This window comes from Opisthocomus hoazin, chromosome 9, assembly GCF_030867145.1.
Source record: "Opisthocomus hoazin isolate bOpiHoa1 chromosome 9, bOpiHoa1.hap1, whole genome shotgun sequence".
Classification (NCBI taxonomy): domain Eukaryota; kingdom Metazoa; phylum Chordata; class Aves; order Opisthocomiformes; family Opisthocomidae; genus Opisthocomus; species Opisthocomus hoazin.
In genome coordinates this window covers 33,582,816-33,608,443 of record NC_134422.1, presented here as the reverse complement: position 1 = coordinate 33,608,443, position 25,628 = coordinate 33,582,816, and the positions used below count along the sequence as shown (strand labels likewise).

At 47.5% G+C, this 25,628-nt stretch overlaps 1 protein-coding gene and 1 long non-coding RNA gene across 2 annotated transcripts in view; both read left to right on the top strand.

Annotated features, from left to right (window-relative positions):
• The first annotated feature begins 446 nt into the window (after positions 1 to 446).
• The window catches only part of ERBB4 (erb-b2 receptor tyrosine kinase 4), a 687,907-nt gene continuing 662,725 nt past the window's right edge, over positions 447 to 25,628 (top strand). The window contains exon 1 of the mRNA XM_075429769.1: positions 447 to 546. Within this exon, the coding sequence (XP_075285884.1) occupies positions 447 to 546 (100 nt within the window). The remainder of the gene's footprint in view (positions 547 to 25,628) is intronic.
• Positions 17,472 to 19,490, top strand: LOC142362407 (uncharacterized). The gene is made up of 2 exons (XR_012765055.1): positions 17,472 to 17,690; positions 18,330 to 19,490. It is a non-coding gene; the product is annotated as an uncharacterized LOC142362407 (long non-coding RNA).

The window sequence follows — 25,628 nt, the reverse complement described above, 5'->3', positions numbered from 1 at the left end:
TGAAAGTGCGCACCGGCACGCTCGCGGAGGCGCGCGGCGATGCCCGGGCTTCTCGCGCCGAAAAGTGACAGCGCGAGCGCGCGCGCGCACCTGCCCCTCGTTTTTGCGGGGGGCGGAGGGCGGGAGCGGGACCGCGCGGCCCCCGCACGGCTCCGCAGGTGCGGAGGGCGGCGCGGAGCGGGGCGGTCCCGCGCGGCGCCGGCCCCCGCCCGCCGCCCCTCCTCCCCCCGCCGCCTCCGCCCTCCGCGCCGCTCCGCTCCACGCGTGCTGGCGGCGCAGCGCCCCGCGGCCGGCAGCGGCGGCCGCCCCGTCGGCAGCGCGGAGGGGCGGCGCTGGGGGCGGTGGCTCGGCGGCGGCTCGAACTTTTGGGAGCCGGCGGCGGCGGCGCGGAGGCTGCGCGGGGGATGGCGGCGGCGGGGCGGCGGCGCTGAGGCGGCGGCGGCGCGATGCCGGCGGCGGCCGGGGGGCTGCTGTGGTGGAGCTGCTGCGTGCTGGCGGCGGCGGCGGCGGCCGGGGCCCCGCGAGCCGCCGCGGCGGCGCAGGCAGGTGGGTGAGCGGCCCGGTCCGCCGTGTGGGGGGGTGCGGCGCGGCGCGGGAGTTCGTCGGGGTCCCGCGGAGAGGCGGCGGCCAGGGGGCTCGGAGCTCTCGCGGGAGTCGCCGAGCGGCGGAGCGGAGCCGGCGGCCGCGGGTCTCCCGCGCAGCCTGACGCGTCCCGGCACCCGCTCACTTTATTGCTGTTGCTCCGAGGGACAGCCGGGCCGGGGTTTCGCCTCGGAGCCCCCCCCGCCCCGGAGCGGCCGCTCTTTCCCAGCGGCACCGCCCGGGTGTCCCCGCTCGGGTGGCGGCCGTCGGCAGCCCCGGCCGGGCGCGGGGTCCCGGCTCGGACAGGTGCCGGTGCCGCCCCGACGGGGCTGCGCTCTGCGGGCGGGCGGGCGGAGGAGCAGCTCTCCCTCCGCACGGTGTGTGCGTGGTGTGTAGGGTGTGTGCGGGGTGCGTGTGTCCCCGAGCTGTGTCCGAGCGCCGCGACAGAAGCGCGGCTCCGAGCGTGTTCGCGGGCGAGCGGGCGGCTTGGAAGTTCAACCCGAAAAAGGAGCGTTTTCCTCCGGCGGGATCTGCTGATTTTTTAACTTTCTGGAGGGAAACTTGCGGCGTTCGCTTGATTTGTTTGGTTGTTTTTTTTTCTTTTCCTCTGGCACGGGAGCAGCGCTCGCCGCCGCACGGGGCGGGCACCGGGATCGCCTCCCGCCGCATCGCGCTGCTTGGCTGTGAATAAAACATTAAAAGGAAATCTCTTCGATCTTTGTAACTTCCCCTCTCCCCCCCCCCCCCCCCCCCCCCCCGCGTTGATGCAAAATGCATGATGTTTGGGCAGTATTGGTGCAACAGCTCCTCGTTCTCACAATTCGGTTTATATTTTGGGGCTTTATGTAACCTGAGATGATGATACGTTTGATGAGAAGCGAAAGAAGCGTGTCCCGGCTTTGCTTGCCATGCTTAGGCTTCGCAGGCAGTTCTGAGCTTGGCACGCAGTTTACTTTTTCTGCATGTGAGTGTTTCCTGACCCTTGAATTCGGAAGGGGTGAAAAGCTGGGGCTGCCGCCGCCGCTTGCTCTTACACTTTCTTTTCCTGGTGTTTGAAACAGTAAGTCCCAGCTGAAGGAGCATTGCATTCCCTGTTCCACAGGCTCCGGCTTGCTCTACCTTTTTTCTTGCCTCCCTGTTCACACGCAGCCTGTGCCTTCCCCTGACTTCGTACTTTCTCTGTCTCCGACTTTCCCCGTAGCAGCCGTCCCCGCCGGGCTGCGCCCGCCAGCCCTGCTGCCCCACCGCTCGGACGGGGCTCTTGGAGTGGACGGATCACAAAGACGGTCCCTGGCTGGATTTATACCCCAGTGAAAATAAAAGGCAAGCGGACCAGGGTCGCTCGCTTTCCTGCCGCCTCCAGGGAAGCCTCCTGGGTCTGTGCTGCAGAAAAGCCTCTGTACCCTGCACTGTGCAAAAAAGGAAATACATTCGTTAAAATAACGGGGTTTGGAGTGACATTTTCTGTTTGGAGGGGTTTGGGTGCTGCTGTGGGCGATGGCAGCTATTAATGATTGACTTGGTGCTTGCTGAAATAGCGGGGCAGGCTGGACGGATGAGCCTTGATTTGCAAGTGTTTAGGACCCCACAGAAATAATGGGCTCTCCTGGCTTTTGGGGGCATTAAGAAGGGGCTCTGGCTGCCGCTTTTGTTTTCAGCGCATCAGGGGAGACAGACATGCTTGCTCGTGCAAGCGAGCTGTTGGCCAAACTTCTGATTTTGTTATCCTGTGTCTGTTGGTTAATATGCAAATACCTGAATACGCTGGGGTTTTTCGATTTCTTCTAGCTCCGTGCTTGGGCATATAATGTTTGCAGTGCACAGCTCAGCCAGGGTCACATGAGCCAAACAGCTTGGGCTGTTACCTGGAAGCTGTCGAGTCTTTGTTCTGCTTGGAAATAGTTGATAAATTAACTCCTTTTTCTGATATAAGGGGCTGTTGAGTTGTTAAGTAATTACAGCCAAATTAACTTAGTGCTGTTTGAAGTATTCAGCTGCTCTGAGAAACTGATTGTACTTCAAATATTTTTGCAGCGTGTGGGTTTTGTTTTGTGTTGTTTTTTTGAGTGAGGAGCACATCCAGGCTGATGTGTGGGCTGGCTTTAATTTCATGCCACTGCCCCTCTCCGGGCCATGTTGAATGGGACATGCCACATGCCTTTGGAGAGATGCGGCTCCTCTCCTTTGCAGCAGCCCTCCTTGGCACCTCTCCCGTTTATTCCGCCACGATGTCTGTTTGACAGTTAAAATTAGGCTGAGCTCCGAGTGCCTTTGCAAAGGCACGATAAATATTGACTGGGAGTTTCAGCCTGTAGCTGCCATCAAACAACTCGGTCCACGCAAAAGGGGGGACACGCTGTCCCTGCGTGTCCCCCGAGGGCACTACGAGCCAGTGCTGCTGCAGGACAGGGGAGACTGGATCTGGCCCTGCTGCGAGGGCATCCCCTGGGAGCCTGGGGCACCTTGGCACCGTGCAGCCTGCCTATGTGCACCTGCCCTGCTGATGCCAGCACTGCAAAGGGCCTGAGTGACTTAGTTGTCACTTTTTTTTTTTTTAAGATGGTAATTGATGTATAAGTATATGGATTCTGGCACTAAGAGCTGGGCTAGTAATTAACATGAAAACAGTAATAATAAGGACCTGAAATACGTGCCTATGAGTAAACCAAATAAGACTTGGCATTAGAAGCTCACGAAGGGAGAAGCCATTCTCCTGAACCTGCACAGCAGCAAAGCGGGACGAGGGAGCAGGGAAGGCTGTGCGGGGTCCCCTGCGAGCACGGCAGCGGAGGGCCCAGCACCCTGCGGTCCGCTGAGCTGCGAGAGCCACTTTGCTCTCCTGACCTTAATTTGTAATGCTGAGTTGTTCTGAATTGTGCCCTTGGTTTTCCAGCTAGGAATTAGCCACAACCCTTCATTTCACTAAATGTTTTCTTCTAGTTTTCAGGGGATGTTAGAGTTGCTTTTATTTTTTTTAATTAAGTAAATTCAAGCAAACCACAGCAAGCTCATTCGTGCTGTCTGTGAAAGTGCAGCCTGTCGTCAAAAGCGTGCACACGTTCAAAGGCTTTACGGAAAAACATCTTTATGGAGGTCACTGCCAGAGTAGGGGAGCTTCTAGGGTGGGCTGTGAGCCTTGGCTGCAGGTTGTGGTGGGGTGCGTGGGGCGACGTGCTGCGTGGGGCGACGTGCCCGCAGCCTTGCTGCGTGAGCATCTCTAGGTGGCAGCAGCCCCCAGGAGCTCCCGGGCAGCAGGAGTTGGAGATGGGATTTCCCAGGCTCTCGTCCTGCTGCTCAGCACCCCTCAGTGCCCCGTCCAGGGCCGGGGAGCACTTTTTTAGGGTGCCTAAGAGGGGGACGGGGGCTGCAGGGAATCGGCCGTCCCTGGAATCCTGTGCCCAACCTCCCATGCCCTTGCTTGCAGGATAGGGGAGGTGTAGGAACACGCTGGGAGAGTAACTCTGACACCATGGAGTGCTTCAAATGAGCACCCAGAGGAGCTCAGGTGACTTCAGGGACTAGTTAAGGGTGATTTGATTGTACTCAGAGGTGCTTAAAACCAGGAGCGAATGTCTAGGTCTATATTCGAGAGAACTCATTAAATTAATTAGTAAGTCAGGACCCGACTGGTGACTGGGTGCTGAAGGTGGACAAGTTCAAACTAGGAATGAAGTGCAAGCTCTTAATACTGTAGGAAGCGTTGTGGCAAGCTAGGAAAGAAAGAAGATACCCTGTCACTCAGCACCATTGGTTTGGATCAGATGATCTCTCTAAAATACATACACTTGCTCAGAAGGATGCTGTGGTCTATAGGTTTTTGGGTTTGTTTTTTTTTTTTTCTTTTTTAAAATGTTTGTTCTGGTCCTTTTGTCAAAGTGCAGGTGCTTTGCATTACAATGAACCCTCTCCTGATTTCTTTAGGACAGTAAGGGTGAGCTGGTATGTGGTGGTTGGTATGGGGCAGTGATGGTTCCCTGGAAGCTTCTCAACTTGCTTTGTGTCCTGCCCGCACAGAGAGCGGTTTAGTGCTGTGCAACCAGATGTTTATGCTCTTAAGACTATGGGTTAGCGGTGGTATCTTTTTTGGAACAGCTAAGCTAGGTCTGCCCCCATGGACTCTGCCGCCTTCAGTACGCTGAGACAGTTTTGCTGGTAAAGGACTGGGGGCTTGTTCCTGGGATTTATGTTTTGCTGTGGCATGAGCAAAGGTAGGAGGAGATGACTGTGACTGGGCTGTTTCCTGTGTATCACACACGTGCTGACAAGTCCTCAGGGTGTGTGACAGGCTCTTGTTTTCATTGACTTAAAGGTTTTCCTTTTGCAAACAAGTGCAGGCTGCTGGTGGATTTTATGTGTGCCCACGTAGCTGAAGCTGAATTATCCCATGGGAATACTGGATCTGCCAGAAAGATTCATCGTTTCAGCAACTTTAGTTAATGTTTGTTTAGTGACTTCTTTCTTTCGATGAACGGTTTAAGCCGTGCATTGTGGCAGCTTCCTTGTGGTGAGCTGTGCGTCCACATGATAAATTGTCTCATTTCTGTACTGTCCACTACCTCTGCTGGGCATATGGGCACATGCCAAGCCTCCTGAAGTCTTTGAACAGCTGCTGCTATATATATACTTATTTTGTTTTTCTCAGCCTGCCAGGGAAACTAGTTCTCCTTCCCACTTTGTATAAAGGGGATGCAACGTCCAGGACAGATGAATATTTGCTTGTGCATCAGTGATACCTGAGGGTCTGACACTAGCAGGTGTTGGGACAGCGAAGTCTGTTATTCAAACTACAGGAGCACCACATACTAGTCACGCTGTGAACTTATAGTGTAAGAATACGAAGATTATAAATATGTATGAGGAATAGAAGTTCATACTGTAAGAGTATCAAGAAGTATTTTTGTTTTCTGGGGGTAACTGCTTTTTTTTTTTATGCCTGAAGCCTAGAAAATCTAGCTCCAGACAAAGCAGGAGGTGGGAAAGTAAAGTCAATGAGTGGGAAAGTAAGCCCCAAATTTTTAGTGGATGCAGTTCTTTTCAGAGCTATAAAAAATGATCAGACATCATATACTGTTTCTGTAGTCTTTTTTAGAGATTTCTAAGATCTACTCATTTTTTTTTTGTTCCTCTTTCTCCCGATGTCTGTGCAGCTAGGCGTACAGTAACTGAATGGGCATTTATAATCAGATCTTTCTTAATCTTTTCATAATAAATCAGCATTGCAACGTGGGCTATGTGACATGGCTCCTGTATCTCATTACCAGCTGGTGTTAATACAGAGCTTACAGAAATCTTCGAAAAACCTGTCTGGGTAGGCGCTGGTCTTGGGGACCAGCCCGTAGCTGATGCCAGGGAGGGACGAATCCTTCCTCCCCAGTGGTCATGGCTGGTTTCCAGCCATGCCAGGGAGATGCTGATGCACTCTCACCTCCAGCAGCATTAACCCACTCCAACGAATGCAGGGAGCCTGTTGTCTCCCCTCCAGTACGTGGGGTGGCACCTACTTGCCATGAACCTCAATGTCTGTGTGTTCTGGACTGTGCACCAAGCCATCAGTGCAACTGGGAGAGTAAGAAAATCAGGGAAGTGGGGCCTGTCAGGACTTGGGGAGGGCACGGTCCCCGAGGCAGAGCTCTGCCGCGTGCTGTCTGTGGGGCCAGAGATTGAGCTGCCCCATAGCAGGCAGGTCTCCATCCCAGGCTGTCTGCAGCGTGGCTGGGGAGGTTGCTGAGCTGTGGGACTGCTGCTGATAGGATTTAAATTCATATGGGGAGGCTACTGTGGCACTGCAGGACATTATCTGACCCATTGCCCGCAGCTGCTTGACTAAACTGCCTAATAAATGTCTATTAAGAGCTGTGATACCTGACCTCTCTCTTTTCTTCACTCCTCCCCTGAGTTTTGTGGCATTGTGATTCATGAAGGAAGCAGGTCGAGTCAGAGGGAGGTTGAAGAAAAAACCTTGCGTGCTGCAAAAGAATAAACCACTCCTGAACAAAGTTGTGTTATGAATAAGTTGGAAAAGCCAAAAGCTCTGTGCAGTGGTGGTACAGCCTTGGCTGTAGCATTGCTGCAAGCGAGCGTACTGCTCTGGTGTCTGGGGTCAGCGGTGATATACTGGGTAAAGCTCTGAAACCTGCCCCTGTTCCACTGACTTTCGGCATGGCTTGGCTCCTGCTGTTCGTCTGGGCCTTTCCGAGTGGTGCTTCCACACTTTCATCTCCCACTTCTCCAAGGAAGCATCTGCTGCGGGGCGGGTGTCCCTTGCTTGTGCTTGCAGCTTGGTGAGGTACCAGAGCAGATACTGCAGACCCGCTTGCATGCTTTACATTTAAGCATGCAGTGGAGTACCTCGGTGTGCAGAGCTGAACGTGCCTGGAGGAGATCTGCAGCTGCGTTTTGCTCGCTTAAACCCCAGTGAGCTGCACCTTCTCCCGTGGACGTAGCTCCTGCAGCAGGAGCCGGCACCGGTAGGATGGAGCCGTTTTGGTACATGGACAGGAAGAAGTATCATCACACTTAACTTGATACACATCCTAATGTTCAATTTCCATTAATTGAAATTGCGTTAAAATATTGAACGCTTTAAGCATTAAAGTTTATGTACCATGGTTAGTATGCTAATGGAATATTTTAGTAATCTTTAAGGTTAACGTCGCAGCCAGATGCAACGATAAGCATTTGTTGGTAAGAGTTATTTTGGTTTAACCTCTTTTCCAAGAGCGTCCATACACTGGCGACTGTTCATCAGCTCTGCTGTGGCTACCATCCAGCTATAATTTTAAGATTTTTGATCCTATCCGCTATGCAAAGTTGAATTGTGGATATCTTTGCTCATTATTTGTGGCAATAAAAATGTATATATCTAAATTTAAATTGCTGTTTACTGAGGATATGTGACAGTATTTAGAATACAGTATTATTTTATTGTCTTTTTGAAAGGATAAAAAAAGGCTCGTTTATTTCAAGAAATATTTCTGTAGTGCGTAAAAATACCAGTGAAGTAGCTAACGTTTTCCAGTTGTTGTTGACTTCAAATTTAGCAACCATTGTCCCTGTTGATATATTTGATGCTCTAAAAATGTACTTGCCATTAAGTAGGAAGCTGAAATGATTGGTAGGCAGATAATATTCTTTAGCAGCTATTAATAATGCTCAGAGGACATATGATTGGAGTGTATGGAAAAAGCCGTGGAATTGTGTAGGAAGGAGGCAAAAATAATGTATACGGCTGCTTTATTTGAAAGCTGCCTTTATTACTCTATCTGTATGTACCACAGCGATTGCTGCCCAAATTAGCACATCGTGAGCAGGAGAAACTGGTACGCAAACAGAATGGTGTGCAGCTAATTTTGTTTAGCAAATTGAGATTTGATCCCTGCTATTTCATGTCCTCCGCGAGCTGACTCAGTCGCTCATCGCAGCGTCCCGGTGAAATGCCTGGGGACCCGATTCTGCCGAGGGCTCCTGCACTGTGAGGGGGGAGTCGCTTCCCCTGGAGCCAGTGGAGCTGGCGGGAACAAGGGAATTAATATCCCGTTAAGAGAAAATGAAAATTTTCAAAACAAGCATAAAGCCATCGTGGCTTTTCTCTTTCCTTTTGTCTGTTCCTTGAGCCAAAGGATGGCTTTTGTGCTGGTGCTGATCTGCCCCCGGTTGCTGTGAGTTTTTTTCTTCCTGGATTTCTCCGTGCGGAGGATTTCTCTTTGTCTCCCAGAGTTTACAGCTGTTCTTAAAATCACACATGTTTGCGTCCTCTCATGCAACACATTTGAAACTGCTGCCAGTTCGCACCGTTGCGCAGCCCCAGTGTCACCCGGAGATGTACTTAGTGTTGGGAAGATCGTTTTAGGAAAGGATACAATTATTAGAGTTTATAAATAGTGGTGATAACTTTTGCAGCATTTACGTCGCCCTGGTGCTGCATAACACACTGAAGTCACAGGCTAGATTTGCTTCTAGTGTTGCTTCACGTGTCACTGTGAAACCTCGTTGTATCACGATATAACACGCAGCTGCTGCCTTCATAATGTGCTGCCTGCAGCACAGGTTGGGGGGGTTCTGTCTGGAGGCGCTAACAACTGTAGTGATGCTTTACATTTTCTCTGGCTTGGTCCAACTTCTCAGAAAGGAAACAAAAAACGTTTCTGGCTGCCAAAGGGTTTTGGTGTTCAGCTCAAACGTTTAATAAAATAGCTTTTAAATAGCCTTTTATTAGCATTTACTTTCTTGTAGTAACTAAACATTGGGGAGAAAATGAGAATGTAAATCTTCCAAAGAAAAGAAGCAAAAAAAGCAAACAGATTCACACAGTGTTATTGGCCACAGATTTCTTTGTGTTAATTTTATCCCAAGATCTTGGAGTTGTGAGAATCTCAGTCTTTACATAAAGAAGGAAAAACATCTTTAGCTGCTCTTTGTGCAGAGAGAAGTTTAAACTCCTGTAGCTTATGAATTGTGGGGGAGAAGTCCAAGAATTTTTTTTATAAGCCATGGGTTTTAATTCATTTGCAAGGTTTTATGCAGGGGCTGGTTGACTTCTGGTTTTTGCAGTGCCTAGGAAATACCATTGGTGACTTTGGAGATGGAAACATGGGTTTATTAAGAGTCTAATAGCTTTAGTGTGATTGTTGCCATGACATGTGGTTGAGGAATTAAAATAAATGGGTTATGCCTCATGCTATGGTAGAGCAATTACTGGGTAGCTGTCATTTGATACTGGAAAATGATCTCGCCAAACTTTTGCTGTCAAGGTGAATAAGCTCAGTCTTGCTGAAGACCCATAAAAATGAGGAAAAAGTGTTATGAATAGTAACTTTATCCAAGGGAAGGTGTGTGGCTTCTGTAGGTCCTGTCTATCCCAGATGGATCCTGTCCATTTCGGCATAAAGCTTCTGCTCCAAACAGTATCCGTCCCAGGCTTTATCTAGGTTAAAAGTGTCTAAATTGTCCTAGGTTATGCAAGAAATGCTATGATGCTTGTTTCCATGTGGGTTTTTGAGTCTAGCCTGACTGTTTTTTGCAGTGATATGATAAAATGACATCAACTACCAGTATGCACATGATGTCAGCGTTTGTAAGAGCATCCTTTTTTGCTCACTGATGACTGGGTCCTTCCTCCAACAGGGAGCTTTGGCGTTTGGTACCTCTGTCAGGTTTAGAACTGTTTGTGTTGCCTTCTGAGACCAATTTAAGCTTTTTATTGTTTGACCTGAGCCTTAGTGATGCCAGTGTCTTCCCAGGGCACAGATGGTGTTTAAGTGCTTTACGGAGGCAGTGTTGCTGTGGGCTAATCCCTGGAGCAATGCCATGGGAAGAGGGGGCATGCTGCACTGCTACCTGGGTTCTAGGTGCTGATGTGAGCCAAAGTGCCAAGGGTTTTTTTGGGATCGCAGCTGACTCTTGCAGAACATGCGTAACGTGACCAAAGTTCATCTTATGTGTGTTTCTTAAACTAGTCATTGATTAAACTCTCAATGAACTCATATGAACTGGAGCATGCCTGTGTTTCTAGGAATATCTGGAATAAAAGCCCAGTTTATTTGGTGGCACAGGCTCAGAGACTTATTTTGCCAGGTAACCTAAGGCTTTCCTTCCTTTTTCCAGTATGAGGTGCTGGAACAGCATCACTTCTCAGATCACATGAGCCTGACTTAGTAATATTGAAAGGGGTGTATCTGGGACCAAGTAATGCGGGGCTTCAGTGGAATGTGGAGATGTGATAGAAATAAACGTAAGCAGCAGGTACTAATGTAGCAGGGAAGGACGGAGAGAGGAGCAAGCACTACCTTAAATCCTCTGTGGTCTAACTATAGGTGTGATGGATTAAATACAGGCTTGAGGGCACTGGAGTTGCTCTTTCCTGTGTCTCTCCCGAGTGATGTATATGTATGCCTCGAGGGCTGTGACACAAAGTCTTTCCACTGACATGTATCCCGAGGGAGCTGGCAGTTACTACCTCAGCGGCGACAGTCTTTGTTTTTAACACTCTACTTAATTTCTTTGTCACCAAGTTTGGGTTTCCAACAATATGATTACTTATGGATTTGTAAGTCAGAAATAGCTTGGTAATTGCTATATTGCTTTGCCCGCAGTAGCAACGAGCGTCTTAAATTTAATGCATCATCCACAGAGAAGATTGATATTTGGCCAGAACTTGAGGCCTCTGAGAGCTAATCTTAAAGAGCTTTTGGTTGACGTGTAAAATAGAGACTTGTGGATGATATGCAAAGGAAAATTGACGGTCTTTGGGATTATTCCATAAAAGAAAAATGCTCATTATGATTGACTGAAAATACTTCAGGATTATTAAGTTTACATGCAAACCTCTCCTTAGAGGTCAGCAATGTGAAGGCCTGGGACATTAACTGCTTGGATAACAGACAAAAAAGCCGTGCCACCTCATAACTCAAAGCCTGAATTTTTCCTGGTCTTCACGGTTTGATGAAACCATACTCATGAGCTGCTGACTGGCTTGCTATTAGTAGGCTTCTTTTAATGTGCCTTTTCTCCCTAGAATACAACTGAAGCAGCAAGAACACCCCAGAATAAGTCCTCCTCTGAAAAAACTACAATAAGGAACTTGCCAGTGTTTCTGGCATGTTTGTACAGATACATGTGCCTACATTTATTATGTATTTTCCTGTCAATCACAATTTAGAGGACTAGAAGTTTCAGCAGAGAAACTTGTGGCTTAGTTTGATGGGCACATGCTGCTTTATGCCAGGGTCACATGATGCTCTTTTTTGGGTGAATACACATTTTGACATGTTTTGTCAATATTTGTTTTGGAGCCAGTAGGTCTGATGACTTTGCTTCAAAACTACTCAATATCTATTTATTAAATAATAACACTGCTTGTGTTCGACAGAAAATGTAAGACCCAATTTCAAAATTAGGCCCACATGATTATGCGATCAGGTAATCGCGCGTGTAATTGCTTGCACAAATGGTCAGTTAGATGTGTAACTGTCCATTTGCATGCAAAATTAACCAATTTTGCAAACTGGGCTTTAAATATTCATGGTAGAAAACATAACTTTCTAGAGATGGCTGCATTGTGTTGCACCTTCCCCTTCCACTGATGTCCTCCCTTTACGAGCCTTGTGCATTTTGTCTTCGCTTAACTGTTAGTAGGAAGCTGTTGGAAGTGAAGGGGAAAAAGTCTTTTCCTTCTGAAACTTAATATTAACAGTACACTTTCAGTGGGTAAAAATCTATGAGTGTCTGATGAGAAATGCTCCCGTTGTGGCACGGTAGTTCATAACTGTGCAGAAGGCTTTGACCGGTTGGTGCGGATAATACAGAAATACAGAAAACCGAAGGCTGCTCGTGGCTACGTGGAGGTGTTTAGTGAGCAGTCAGCAGGCTGAACAGTAAAGCCGTGGACTTCAGCTGCAGGCGAGCGAGCAGAAAAGGTGCTTCTCTGTGTTCAGCTGTCAGTGGTTTGTTGCTGCCTTTTGCTAGGGATAGTACTGTCCTCCATGGCTGCAGACTGCAATCCTGACATTACTCATACAATGGATTTTAATAGCATTGCAGCTGAGGTTGGTAATGCTATCAGTATAGTGCATGCAAGCAAAGCAGTGGGTAGTCCATGTGCCAAAGGCTTACTAATTTAAAGCCAAAGATGGAAAGAAAAGGATGCAATGCTGAGGAGTGATGAGATGTATCTATCCTTGTACAAGTCAGGGGCAAAGCCAAAAGCAGCACTGGGTTCTCCTGACTTAAGTCTAGCATGTTGAGTTTTGCTTTTGCTGTGGCGTTGTGGTCCAGATGTGTGACAGTTGTTGAAAGGGCCATGAAGGGGTGTGTGTGTGTTACACCTGTGCATGTGTATTAAATTTAAGACCTGCTAACATACATGCTACATCATGACTGTAATTGTTTGGTTTATATATATATATACACACACTCCAGAATTATTTTTTTTTTGTTTTGTCTGGTATGCTGCCAAAATACTTCTTTTCAGTGAAAGAATTCAAACGCATGGCTGAAGAATCTGTAGAAATACTCACAACCACCACTTTGCAGTTAGTGCAAGCTCTCGTTCATGCGGCATGTTCCCTGGGTGCTGGTGTGAGCAAGGATTTTGGTCACTGTGGCCATGGTCACTGCGTGTGTTAGGAGAGGGAGAATTAATGTCATCTGCAAGAAAAACAAGACTGTGTAACTGGCTCACGTGTGTATGCTGCAACACCCAGAGATATGCAGTGATGATTCGCTATCAAAATTTGGTGCTGCTTCCAAAGAGGGAGTACTGGTTTGTGCCTTTTGAGAAAGGTATGTGCTTATGCCTCCCTCTAGACTGGGGTGAAGGAAATGCTGTCGGCCAAACTGTTCCCACAGAGCAGGGAGCAACGTTCCCATCCAAGGCATCATCCAACTGCACCGTGCGTCCCAGTGCACATCTGTAGTGCATATGCCCATTGTAGGGCTCGATGTGGCAGTTTCTCATGTGTGAGAATGGAGATTTGGCTGAGACCTTTTAGGATTTGTTGTCTGGGACCATGGAGTTTTGAAACTCTGAACAGGAGAAGCCACAGGCTAGCAAAACCTTCGGGCCTGACCTGGGGCAGCGGGGTGAGCACAAGCGAACATTATATATAAGTATATAGCTCTATTTTAAAAAGTAGTTTGGATGGAGTTTTTGCTTGCAGCTTCAGCAGCAGCTGTGCCCCCATGCTTGCCTGTGGCAGAATGGGCGCTCCTGTGCAAAGTGCCCATTGCTTCTGTGTAGGTGGGCTGAGAAGCAAAAGCTGTTTCTTACGTGAATCTCTGTGTTAAAATTTGGCCTTTTGAGCTCAACCCCCCTTGACTTTCTGTGAGAACCAGCTGTCTTGAGTGGTTATCTACACAGCAGATCGTCGCTCTGCTTTCCAGCCTTGTGCTGTCCGGGTGCGGACGCAGCCGCCCTCTGCTTAGCAAACTTCTGCTGCTGTACAGGAGAGTGGCTATTTGACAGCCCTGCATGGCCACTGCGGTGCTCCCTCCCAGCAAGGGCTTTTCTGCAAGGAGACATTTTCCACAAGGAGATGCCCAATGCGCACGTGGGGTGGATGCTTTCACCGGTGGGCGAAGTGGCACCTTGGTTTCACGCTGGGTTGACTTCCCCAGGTGAGGGTGCACTGAGCCCAGAAGGGATTAAGCAGGAAGAGTATTAAGGTCACTTTTTATTCCTGAGCGAGAGGTTTATGTCCTCTATGCATATTAATTTCACAGCTGGAGACACGGTAGAAAGGAGAGCAAATAAGAGTGCAAGCTTGTTGGGTGGCCTTGGCAATTGAACTGGAAGAGAGCTCAGACTGAAAAAGCCGCCTTTCTCTTCCATGCTGCATTAGCACAAATGCTGTAAAAAAGGTGGAAAGACTGAAGCTCAAAACTCCAAAATTATCAACATTGTATTTTCATTTTGTTTATTCCTGCGTGGCATTGAATTCATTTTTTCTGGTGTTCATGGGAGGTTATGGGGAGGAAGAACAGGGAGTTTCAGGTGGCTGTATGCAAAATTTAAATCTTTGATGAATTATATGCATGTAAGCCAGAACTTGCAAAACTCTTCCTCATGCCTTCCCAGTAGCTTTGATGAGGATTACACATCCACAGAGGGTGAGGGAGATGTCATCAGAAAAGCACAGTTTGTAGTCGAGCTGCAGCCAAAAACACAAGTGAAGGGTTGGCCCTGAAATGATGTTGGAAGGAGACAGCCGGGAGCCATGTTGGAGCACGTGAGGCTTGTTGTGCTCTGTCTCGGCACACTTGGGTAAATGAAAAATCCTTTGACTTTTTGTGGGATGCGCAAGCAGTCCTTCTGAATTCTAGTGCAGGTGATCATTGCGTTTTCTTTGATGCTCTGTGTGGAGATCCATCAACCTCCTGCCTTTGGAGAGGATGGGACCTTGGTAAGGGACTTGTGAGCAGAAGCTGGTGGCTCCTTGATAGTAGCTGTGGGGTTGGTGTTTCTGGACCTCTCGGAGCATTTAGTTGTTGCTGGAAAGGTTTTGGTGGCTGTTGGTGACCACTGGCTTGCCTTTCTGCTGTTGGCACACGGAGAATCTTGAAACACGGTCTTGAAGACTTGAAAGCTCTCCAAAGGCATGAATTTCTGTTCTGTGGTCTGAATTCAGGCTGATGAGTAAAGGTATAAATCCATAAAGAATTTTGGCATAGCAAAGGATAAAAAAATCCCAGTGCTGTGTAAATTATGATACTAATTATATTATCAGCAGAAGAGCTAATAGCTATCCTTGCTCCATAGCAACTGCTATGCTCTGTTACAGATACTGCTGCAATAAAACACAGATTAAAGGGTTAAAGTGTGTCCTCCTGCACACCAGTTATCACTGGATGACACAGTATCGCTCTCTGAGTCATGTACTGGTCCTGTGGGTGAGCTGGCTGGGCGACTTACAAGTGTTGTGGAGTCCATGTCAGGCTCAACCCCACGGTGGGGTGAAAGCCAGCCCCACGGGGAGCTTGCAAAATCCTTTTTGCGTTCGTGTCTGGGTCGCTCTGCCTCGTCCTGAGTCACTGCTGCAAATTCCCAAGCCTTTGGTACAGACTTGCTTGTCTCTTAATCTGGCAGTGAAATGAAATGTTAGAGGTGAATTAAAAGATCTTTTTATTAAGGCAGTTCTGGCTTACTGTTAGCAGCCAAAAAATAGGCTGTGGATATTCTTCATTTTCAGAGGCATTAGCCTACCTTTAAAAAACAAGTAAGGAATGTGGTATTTTATACACAGCTCTCAGCGCTGTACGAAAAAAAGCAGACTACAAAGCACAGTGCAGGAAAATTGATTTATCATCAATTTATTGCTTGGAGCTCTAGGAAAACTCATCTCAAGACAGAACAGAGATCTATAAAATCTTTTCATCTGAAACTATGAATTAAATTGGGAGGAACTGCTGATGAGAGACCAGAACCAACCCTTAAACCAGAAGGGATTTTGGGAATGAGTCTCCTGGTGCAGCAAGGGGAGTTGGAGGCATGATGCTGATTTACACCAGCTGAGGATGTGAAGCTTAATTTCTTATTACCCTTTTTCTTTCCTCATCGTGAATCTGGCTTATGCAGGAACAAGCCTACAATACTCCCCCCCCCCCGCACCCTTGTTGATTTCAGTGTAAATTTTCCTTTCTTCATCGGCATGTTTTGTTAATCTTGCAGTTTCTTTTCCTGATGCGTACTCTTTTCTTCTATTGTGTGTGTGGATTCTTAAACCTCCTAATGACAGGGTAACTTGCCTTTTTCAGCAGGAAGCCTCTGAAAACAAGCTGATGCGTCTCAGTTGTCAGATTGCTATATAAATAAATAAAACCTGTTCATATATTCCCTTCAGAGAAGCAAGTGAGACAATGCTAAAGAACTCTCCCCTGCTTTTTTTTTTTTGCATTGCGGGCGGGGGGGTGGGAGGAGGGAGCTGTGTTATGTCAGCGACCTGTAATAAATAGCACTGCAATGAGAAGCGACAGTCTCATTCACCTTGCATCCATGCAGAAATAACTAAGCTCTCTTCCCATGCCTTGGGGAAGAAAAAAAAAAAAAGAAAGAAAGAAGGGAATTAAAGAAAAGAATTGACCTTGGCTTGCAGTCTCTCCTGTACTACCAGGGAACAGACTACCAGCAAGAGTTTGAAGTTTCGCTGGCTATTCTTGCGGCCAGTGTATTGCCTGTGTTACTGCAAGCTATTCAGCCCAGAGTGCATGACGTATGGTCCATGTCTTTCTCTTGCTGCCTGAAAGTCTAGTTAGCTGAACTCTTAATTGGCATAAAACAGAGGTTTGGAAAGCTTAAATATTTTAATGGGGGGGGGGGGGGGGAGGAAGAAAGTAAGTTTTATACAATAGTGAGGCACAATGTAGTCAGACCACTTCTTTGCAATCTGTTATTTTTTTATGTCCTTGATTTGTCACAGTTTATTGTGAAGTTAAGGTAGTTTGGAGGCTTTCTTGTAAGTTAAAGTGGATACCAAATTAAAGGGGAAAAATGTAAAAGGGCTTGAAGAAAGCCGTTGGAAGACAGACTGATGGAAATGCAACTTTGTACATCTGCCTGTTTGAAAAACTTTCTATTAAATCTGTGGAGTGCTTTCTTTTACTTTCTCATTGATGTATTTGTTTTTTTAGAAGTTTGCAAGAGGCATTGGGAAAAAAGTTACTTTGTTACAGTTGTTGGTTTGTATCAGCAAGTGCCTCTACTTTCCCTGTCCGGACTCTCCTCTTTCTCTGCTGGGATAGCAAGAAAGTTTTTGGGGGTTGGGAATAGGGAGATAGAAGGGGTAGAAATACCAGGAGCATCACTTTCACATTTCTCCTTTGCCTGCTGTGGACCAGACCTGGTGGCTGCACAAGCTCTGCTGGCTTTGGAGCCTGTGCCCCCGTGCTGCAGGTCCGAATCTGGCCATGTGCCGACCCACCTGCGTGGGATGCCACGGGCGCCCCACGTCCCCCCTTCTGGTAACCTTCAGTGGGAGCTGCTAATCCCCCAGCAATAGCCCAGAACTTGCTGCGGTATCCAGGAGGTCGGGGTAACTAAACTGCTCCTTTGGTTTGCCTGGGAAAGGAGAATGGCAGCTGTCATATTGTTTTAGCATCAGGTTACTTCGGAGTTATTTTTAGTGTGTCTCTGTGTGTGTCCGCCTGTCTGTCTATATACGACTGTGTGGGCGTGTGTTGGAGACAAGGGAGAATACCTCTTGCCTGCAAAAAAGTGGTTTCTCCCTGACAAGATGAAGAGGGTGCAAGGATGCAGTGGGAGGAGAGCAACAGGGGAGAGAAAACATGCACTACTTCTTAAAATTTTTTTTTTTTTGAGCCCTTTCAGGCAAGCTTTGCTTGTTGAACTTCATCACTGGCTGGGGTCATCCTAAAGTAAATATAGTTATTGGCTCTGCCCCTTGCTGAGCAGAGGAGGTGCGCCTGCCTGGTGTCAGTGAAATTGCATGCGGTTATCTTTCCTAGCAGTGTGCCTGGTCAAGACTCCTCGTGCTAAGAAAATGCAGATTTTGCAGCAGGAAAGCCTCACCTTCCACTGCTGGGAAGGGCTCTGGTACCCATCAGCTTGTCAGAAGAAAGATCCGTGCATCCCATCAGTGGCTGTGTCCCTCTGAAGTGTATCCTTTTCACTTAGGTGGCATCACAGTGCCACCTCCCCAGAAACGACACAAAAGCCTCTGGGGTTCCACGTATGCTGCCCAGGCTTGTGCTTTCCCACTGGTGGGGAGCAGAGATGCTTCATGAGGAGCTGCTGGGACCTTCCCAGACTTCATAGGGGAAGAGCAGTGGCACAGGGTGGTCCGGCGAAGGGCGGAGGAGCGGGATGCGAGGCACGCTGGTGGCATAGCCCAAGAGAGGCTTCAGGACAGAAACATGGGGAGGAAGAGAGCGAGTCTCTTAAGTCTCAATATGAGATGAGCAGAACACTTCACCTTTTCTTCTTCTACTTTCCCAGATCCGGGGGGTGGGAAGTAGTGCAGGAAAAGCAGTATTTGCCCTGCTTCTATTTCTTGATGGGGTAAAACTTTCTTGCAGCAGTTTCTTTGTTATAAATTCATTTAATATTTGGTCTATAAGCAGTAAAAGTAATGAAGCCATTTGATATTCCTGGCAATGCCATGTGTACTTCTAGAAGTATTATATTACGGTTCCACATTAGTTAATGATGCTTACAATAAGCTGTTATCACTCAGGTTGCCTCTCATTTCTTTCTACCGAGTATTTTTCTTCTTTAACAGAGTACCATGCTGTTTTAGTTCATATTAAAACATCATGTGGCTGTGATTTAGCGAGAAAGAAGGATAAATATGTATGTGCTACCGGAGCAATGCTGCCTGCTAGCTGTCCTGTCTCCATGACCGAATTTGGTTTGGGGCGAGGGGGTGGTCGTTCCTCTCCATCCCGCTGTGGGGCCTGTTGCCCATGTTGTGCTGGAGTCGTCTGGACGTGAAGATGGGTGTTCGTCTGTCCTTGGCTATGTAGCAGAGTCTGGTGGGAAGCCTGTCTGGGTAGCGTGCTCTTCTGCCTCGTTAGTCCTTCAGTAATTTCAGCGTTACTGGGGTTGCGGCAAGCTGTTTTTGTTGATCTTGGCCACAAAATGCGAAGATTTTGAGCACTTGGACAGATGCAACGTGCTCTGCAACCGTCCAGAATTTACTTTCTAAAGGAACCTGGCTAAAAATAAATAGAAGATATTCTTTCTGTCTGCGTATTTTATTGTTCTTCCATGCAATGTTTTTGGCAGGTCAAGACACTTTTGTTATCTAACTGCTTTTTCCAGTGTTTCATTGTTAAGTGTGTGTTAATTAACACTTAACAACCAGATTATGATGGAACTACCCGAGTTTTACTTGAAGGCAAAGCAATTGGCAAATGGATTCATTATGATCAGAGCAACACTAATGAATGTTAAATTAATTTGTAATAATGTGACACTTAAATGTTAGGTATATTGTTAATAATTACAGATGCACTTTTACCTTATCTGCTTTTAGTATTATTGCGTTTCAGTATGTATACTAGAGAGCCAGCTTTCCAGTACCTATGTTTTTAAAGTGGTAATTCCAGACTTCTATAGCTGCAAATAGCTTAATTACCTATTTGTCTCTTTCACTGTAATTAGATACACAGGCGTGAAAGCTAGGAAGTTGATGTAAATATATATAATTTATTGTGGAGATTCTGTAACTGCGGGTTGTTATATAAAAGTGACAATGTAATTAATGAGGATGGTCTGTTGCTTGCCATCTTTCATGGAAGAAAGGGGAGGGGAAGAATGTCAAACATTACCTCACTTATGATTAATAAAATATCTAAGGTTAGTTATTGCAGTTATTTAAGAACACAAAGTGATTTATTTTAAATTATGTGTCTGGTACTTAATAAAAAATGCATTAAAAATAGCTTTGCACACTAAACCCAGCTCTGAGTAATCTTGATCATATTTGTGGTTTTACAACCATGTTTATTTTATTGAATTAGTTTTCTTGCTTACCTGGCACTTTAGAAATAGGAACTCGTTTAAAAAAAAATATCATTGTGCTAATGTCTGTGAGAGAGTAGTGGCAGGTGGGGGGGTAGCAGGCACATCCTTGTAAGGTGAGACAGGAAAGTGTGTTCCATCAAATGCCTTCACTGCTTGAAAACACCCATTGCACTATGCTTTAGGATTCAAAGGTTTTTATTAATGCTTGCTCTCCCATCCAAAGTACTTAAGTATTCTCCTTCCCCCGGTTCCAAAGTACTCACAATGAGGCTATTTGCCATGTAAAAATTTGAGGGAGATGTCACTCTGTGTTTCCCAGCATTGCTTGCCCTGGCTGCCTGGTACAGGGAGCCTGGAGGATGTTGCTGGAAACTGCAGAGTAATATGATAAAAAAATTTTAAAATAAGTGGAATTTCACAGAATCACAGAATAGTAGGGGTTGGAAGGGACCTCTGTGGGTCATCTAGTCCAACCCCCCTGCCGAAGCAGGGTCACCTACAGTAGGCTGCACAAGATCTTGTCCAGGCGGGTCTTGAATATCTCCAGAGAAGGAGACTCTACAATCTCCCTGGGCAGCCTGTTCCAGTGCTCCGTCACACTCAGAGAGAAGAAGTTCCTCCTCATGTTCAGATGGAACTTCCTGTGCCTCAGTTTGTGCCCGTTGCCCCTTGTCCTGTCACTGGGCACCACTGAAAAGACCTTGGCCCCATCCTCCTGACACCCACCCTTCAGATATTTGTAGGCATTTATAAGGTCCCCTCGCAGCCTTCTCTTCTTCAGGCTGAACAAGCCCAGTTCCCTCAACCTCTCCTCGTAGTGGAGATGCTCCAGTCCCCTCACCATCCTTGTAGCCCTTCGCTGGACTCTCTCCAGTAGCTCTTCATCTTCTTGAACTGGGGAGCCCAGAACTGGACAGAGTACTCCAGATGAGGCCTCACCAGGGCAGTGTAGAGGGGAAGGAGAACCTCCCTTGTCCTGCTGGCCACACTCTTCTTGATGTACCCCAGGATCCCATTGGCTTTCTTGGCAGCCAGGGCACACTGCTGGCTCATGGTTAACCTGTCATCCACCAGGACACCCAGGTCCCTCTCCACAGAGCTGCTCTCCAGCAGGTCCACCCCAAGCCTGTACTGGTGCATGGGGTTGTTCCTCCCCAGGTGCAGGACCCTGCACTTGCCCTTGTTGAACCTCATCAGGTTCCTCTCTGCCCAACTTTCCAGCCTATCCAGGTCACGCTGAATGGCAGCACAGCCTTCCGGTGTGTCTACCACACCTCCCAGTTTGGTGTGATCAGCAAACTTGCTGAGGGTACATTCTAACTCTTCATCCAGGTCATTGATGAAGAAGTTAAACAAGACTGGGCCCAGTACTGACCCCTGAGGGACACCACTTGTCACCAGCCTCCAACTAGACTCAGCGCCGCTGATGACAACCCTCTGAGTTCTGCCATTCAGCCAGTTCTCTATCCACTTCACCGACCACTCATCCAGCCCACACTTCCTCAGCTTCCCCAGGAGGATATCATGGGAGACTGTGTCAAAAGCCTTGCTGAAGTCAAGGTAGATAACATCCACGGCTCTCCCTTCGTCTACCCAGCCAGTCACGTCATCGTAGAAAGCTATTAGATTGGTCAGGCATGATTTCCCCTTGGTGAATCCATGCTGACTACTCCTGATAACCTTCTTTTCTTCCACTTGCTTGATGATGGCCTCCAGGATAAGCTGCTCCATCACCTTTCCCGGGATGGAGGTGAGGCTGACCGGCCTGTAGTTCCCTGGGTCCTCCTTCTTGCCCTTTTTGAAGATTGGAGTGACATTGGCCTTTCTCCAGTCCTCAGGCACCTCTCCTGTCCTCCAGGACCTCTCAAAGATGATGGAGAGTGGCTCAGCAATGACATCCGCCAGCTCCCTCAGCACTCGTGGGTGCATTCCATCGGGGCCCATGGATTTGTGGACGTCCAGATCGCTTAAGCGATCCCTCACACAGTCCTCCTCGACCAAGGGAAAGTCGTCCTCTTTGTAGGCTTCATCTCTTACCTCCGGGGGCTGGGATTCCTGAGGGCCAGTCTTAGCACTGAAGACTGAAGCAAAGAAGGCATTCATTAGCTCTGCCTTCTCCGCATCCTCCGTCACCAGGACACCCGCCTCATTCAGCAGCGGCCCCACGTTGTCCCTAGCCTTCCTTTTGCTGCTGATGTAGTTGAAGAAGCCCTTCTTGTTGTTTTTGACATCCCTTGCCAATTTCAACATAGGTAGAATGAACAAAAAGTTACCAAGGGCCTTAATGGGTGTTTGATACAGTATTTCAGTGCATCATCGTGGATCTGATACTTTGCTTTATTTACTATGTTGATATGCGCATTATGATTGAATCGGCCGTGGTGTTGGGGCACGCCGCTGTCTGCTGGAGCCTGTTGAAGGGGAAGTGTCCGGTGTGATTTTTGTCTGGCCCAGTAAAGTGATTTTGGCGCAGAAGGCATTGCCCTTGGCTTGTGCTGCTGTGCCGTGGTTGTGCTCTGCCAAGAGCAGCAGAGCTGATTTCTGCCCCCACCAAGAGCAAAAGGGTGTATTGTTTTTAGGAAGGAAAAAGGTAAGTTGAATGCTCATTCTGTTGGTAGAAAATAATGATCAACGGTAGTTAACTTGCACCATCTTTATTTCCTTCCCCCTCTGCAAGGAGTGTGTTACTATTGTTTTTGCAGAGCCGCAGGAGGTGCAGTGGCCCTGCTGCCAGCTCCGGTGGCTCTTTCCTTTTCAGGCTTTGGCAGCAAAACCTCTGCCGGGAAGGTGGCCGTGAAATCCCTTGAGTCACAGCTGCTTGGAGGAGTGTTTCTATTTTATCTTTTTTTTCCCCGCTTGCAAACAGGACCGTGGAATCAAGAAGGAAGGCTTCCGTGGGCTGTGCCTCCAAAGGTCATATAACACTTTATGTTTTCCCCGACATGACACAGCGTGACAGAACAAAATATTTATCTTGTGTACTTGTCAGCTTCGTTCTGCCGGCTCCAAAATGATGAAATACTACCAAATATGCTGCTGCTTGTTTCCTTTAGGGACTTGCGCTGATTTGTTTAAAGTGTTGTCTGCACCCAGTAAATGCTTCATTTATTACAGCTGACACCTGAAAATGTCTGAGGGAAATGTATCAAGGCATTGTGCAGATACTATTTTCTTTATTTGCTGTTGTTTACTTATGTCCTAATAGAAATCCAGTCCGTAATGATAAATTGTGCTTCTTGAGGGTGCCGCCTGTGTGTTTTGAACTGCCCCGGTGAGGCTTCTGGAGACGTGCTCCATTTCCATCAGAAAAATGCATTTTGACTCCTGAAGGGGTCAGCTTAACTGTTAATTATTGCGGTGAGTCACTAACGAGCTCTTGCCTCAGGAACTTGGTACGGCCTCTCCTCAAACTTTTCCCCATTACTTGTTCTGATGCTTAAGCGAAAATAAAAATAGATCCCTTGCAAAAGGGGTATGGGGGGAAGTGACTGTGAGATGGTGATGTGACCCTCGTAATTATAATATTTGATGCCAAGGCTTTCTGATTTAACTCTCAGTGTCATGTTAGGCTTCGTGGGTGATTTTTTTAAAAAAGAGTTTTTACATTAAGCACTTTTCCCTTGTCCGTGAAGGATCATGGAGAATCCAAATTCCTCTCTCAGGAAAGCAATCAGTGCAAAAATAACAAACATCAAAGAGATGGAGGGAGACAGTTTGCCCACAGTACTAATTGCTAACGTTATTGTGTGTCAAAGTAAAGAATTGAAAAGTTCCTGAAAGTGCACTTGCTGTGAGTTTGATGGCTATGTGTGGTTCAGGAAAGTGGCTTTGATGCCTTTGGTCTTCTATCCCCCGATCGTTGCGTGGGCTAGCACAGGTACAGGCAGTGCTGGGACCTCCTGCAAGTCACTGCTAAAGACCTTTGGGCACATCGAGGACCCCCTCTCACTGCTGCTTCAGTGGTGCAGCTTTAGTTGGGCTTACAAAAGCATAACACAACGTGTCGACATTTTCCTACATCGTGCTCTGTATGCAGCTGTACCGTACACAACAGATGTGTGTGTCTATGCAACATGCTGATGCTGTGTATCAGTATGGCAAGCGATGGGGTCTCTATTTTGGATGTCTTATGGTATTGTGAGAGCCCTGGTCCTGCAGCTATCTGCACAGGGTATGTTACAGAAGTTGTGTGTTGACTGGAAAGATACAAATCTATGAGAATAATAAGCCTAGTTTTAGGTTTTACCTGCCCTAGGTAAATAAGCAGTGCTAGGGAAGCAAGGCCTTTCTATATGATGGGAACTTGTAAATGGCAAATATATTGTGTGCTCTAATGTTGTTTTGTTTTACAGCCATTGTTACAATTTTAATTAGTGAAATTAGATTCCTTGCTTGACTAACATGCTTGTTTTAATTTACTGTGGGGTGGCTTCCACTTGGTCTGTGCAGGTAGGAGAGGAAGAAGGGCCCCACTCCTCCTTACATGTGGTTTCTCCCTGTGGCTCTGGATGGACAGCTGAATAGGGCTTTGCAGTGATGCTCTGGAGCTGGTCCAGGGCCCTGGGTTTCCTGGCATCCCCCCATGCCAGCAACTTCTTCCCCGCCTTGGTTCCTGCTCCTTTCTCTGTTTTCTTCCTCTTTTAAGGTTTTTGGATGCAAGGGCTATTTTCTCCTATGTGGCTGTGCACAGTGACTCCTGGATTTTGGCTTGTGGTGGGAGCATTAAGGGAGACAGTTGCCACGATGGTAATATAAAGACAAATCTCATGAGATAGAATTGAGGAGCTTGACTACTGTATTATCTGTGTGTTGTGGTTAGCAGTTTTGCTGCTGTTTTCTGCTGGGCAATGCTATGTGCATTCCCAAGGTGGTCCTGACTTCAGGTGCTACTTGTCTGTGTTTACTTCCAGAGGCGGGGTGTGAAAGTGTGGGATTGTGACTGCTAGCTGCTGAAATGGCCCAGTTCCTACCCCAGATGGGGGGAGGATTTGGTTGAGTAGGAATTGTAAAGAGAAGTGGATGATCATCACGGATCCAGCCTTGTGATCTGAGATAAAGCAGGGGTGGTATTTCTGTCACCTGTCTTACATGAGCCAGCCAGAGCTTGTGAGAGCTCCTTAATCACCCAAGGTTTGGTTAATCACAGCGAATTAACTAGTGACCCTAGGTGTTGGGCCTCTCTCACCATGTATGGGGCTATGCATCTCCTCCCTGGAGGGGAGGGCCTGTGTGTGAATGCTTGCTTGAGGCAGCGAGAGCAGAGGAGAGGATGTCAGTCCTGTTAAATTGCTGGTACTGGAAAGGTCCATTACAGGTAAGCTACTGGCTTTACACTCAAGAAAGTTTGGCTACATCTGTATCATAGTCTCTTGGAAGAGAAATTGCCTCCTGTCATGGGGAGATCTTCAGTGAGGTGGTGAAATGTCCTCTGTGTTAAGGCAAACTCCTTTAAAAATAATCGTCATAAATAATTTCTATGTTAGTATTTCACTGTGGCTAATTTAGCAGACAGATGGTGGGCCATATTATGGCATACGAGCAGGGCTTTTCCCTGGGCCAAATCATTACCTCCTCAGTTTTCAATTAGCAAAGCCTTCCAGTTACCTGGAGTGGTTTTTCTCTTAATTATGCAGCTATTAGGGCAGGTAGGCAGCCAGCCTGGGGGGAGGAGGAGAAGAAAGCTCAGTGTCTTGGATGAATCCTTATTAGCAAAACCTGTAAAAACAAACCAAAAAGGAAAAAGCTGTGTGATGGGAAAGAGGAGGAGATGCACAGTGGGACAGCACGATGTGCAAGCCATGTTTCTGCTGGTGTGAGCATTGATAAGTAACTTTAAAATGCCCAACTGGCAGTTGTAACATGTAGGAAAGGTGAGGTCAGGAAGGTGCTGTGGTTTGGTGGTCTGCTGGCTGTACACTTTTGTTTAGCTTGATGGAATTAACTATTTGAAAGAGACAATCCAAGAAGGAAAGCCAGCCCCAAAGCAAACAGCAGGATCCTGCTGACTCCCTGTGCAGGTGTGGACAGGTGTTTACTTAATGCCAAGGAGCAGCAACACATGGTGTTGGCT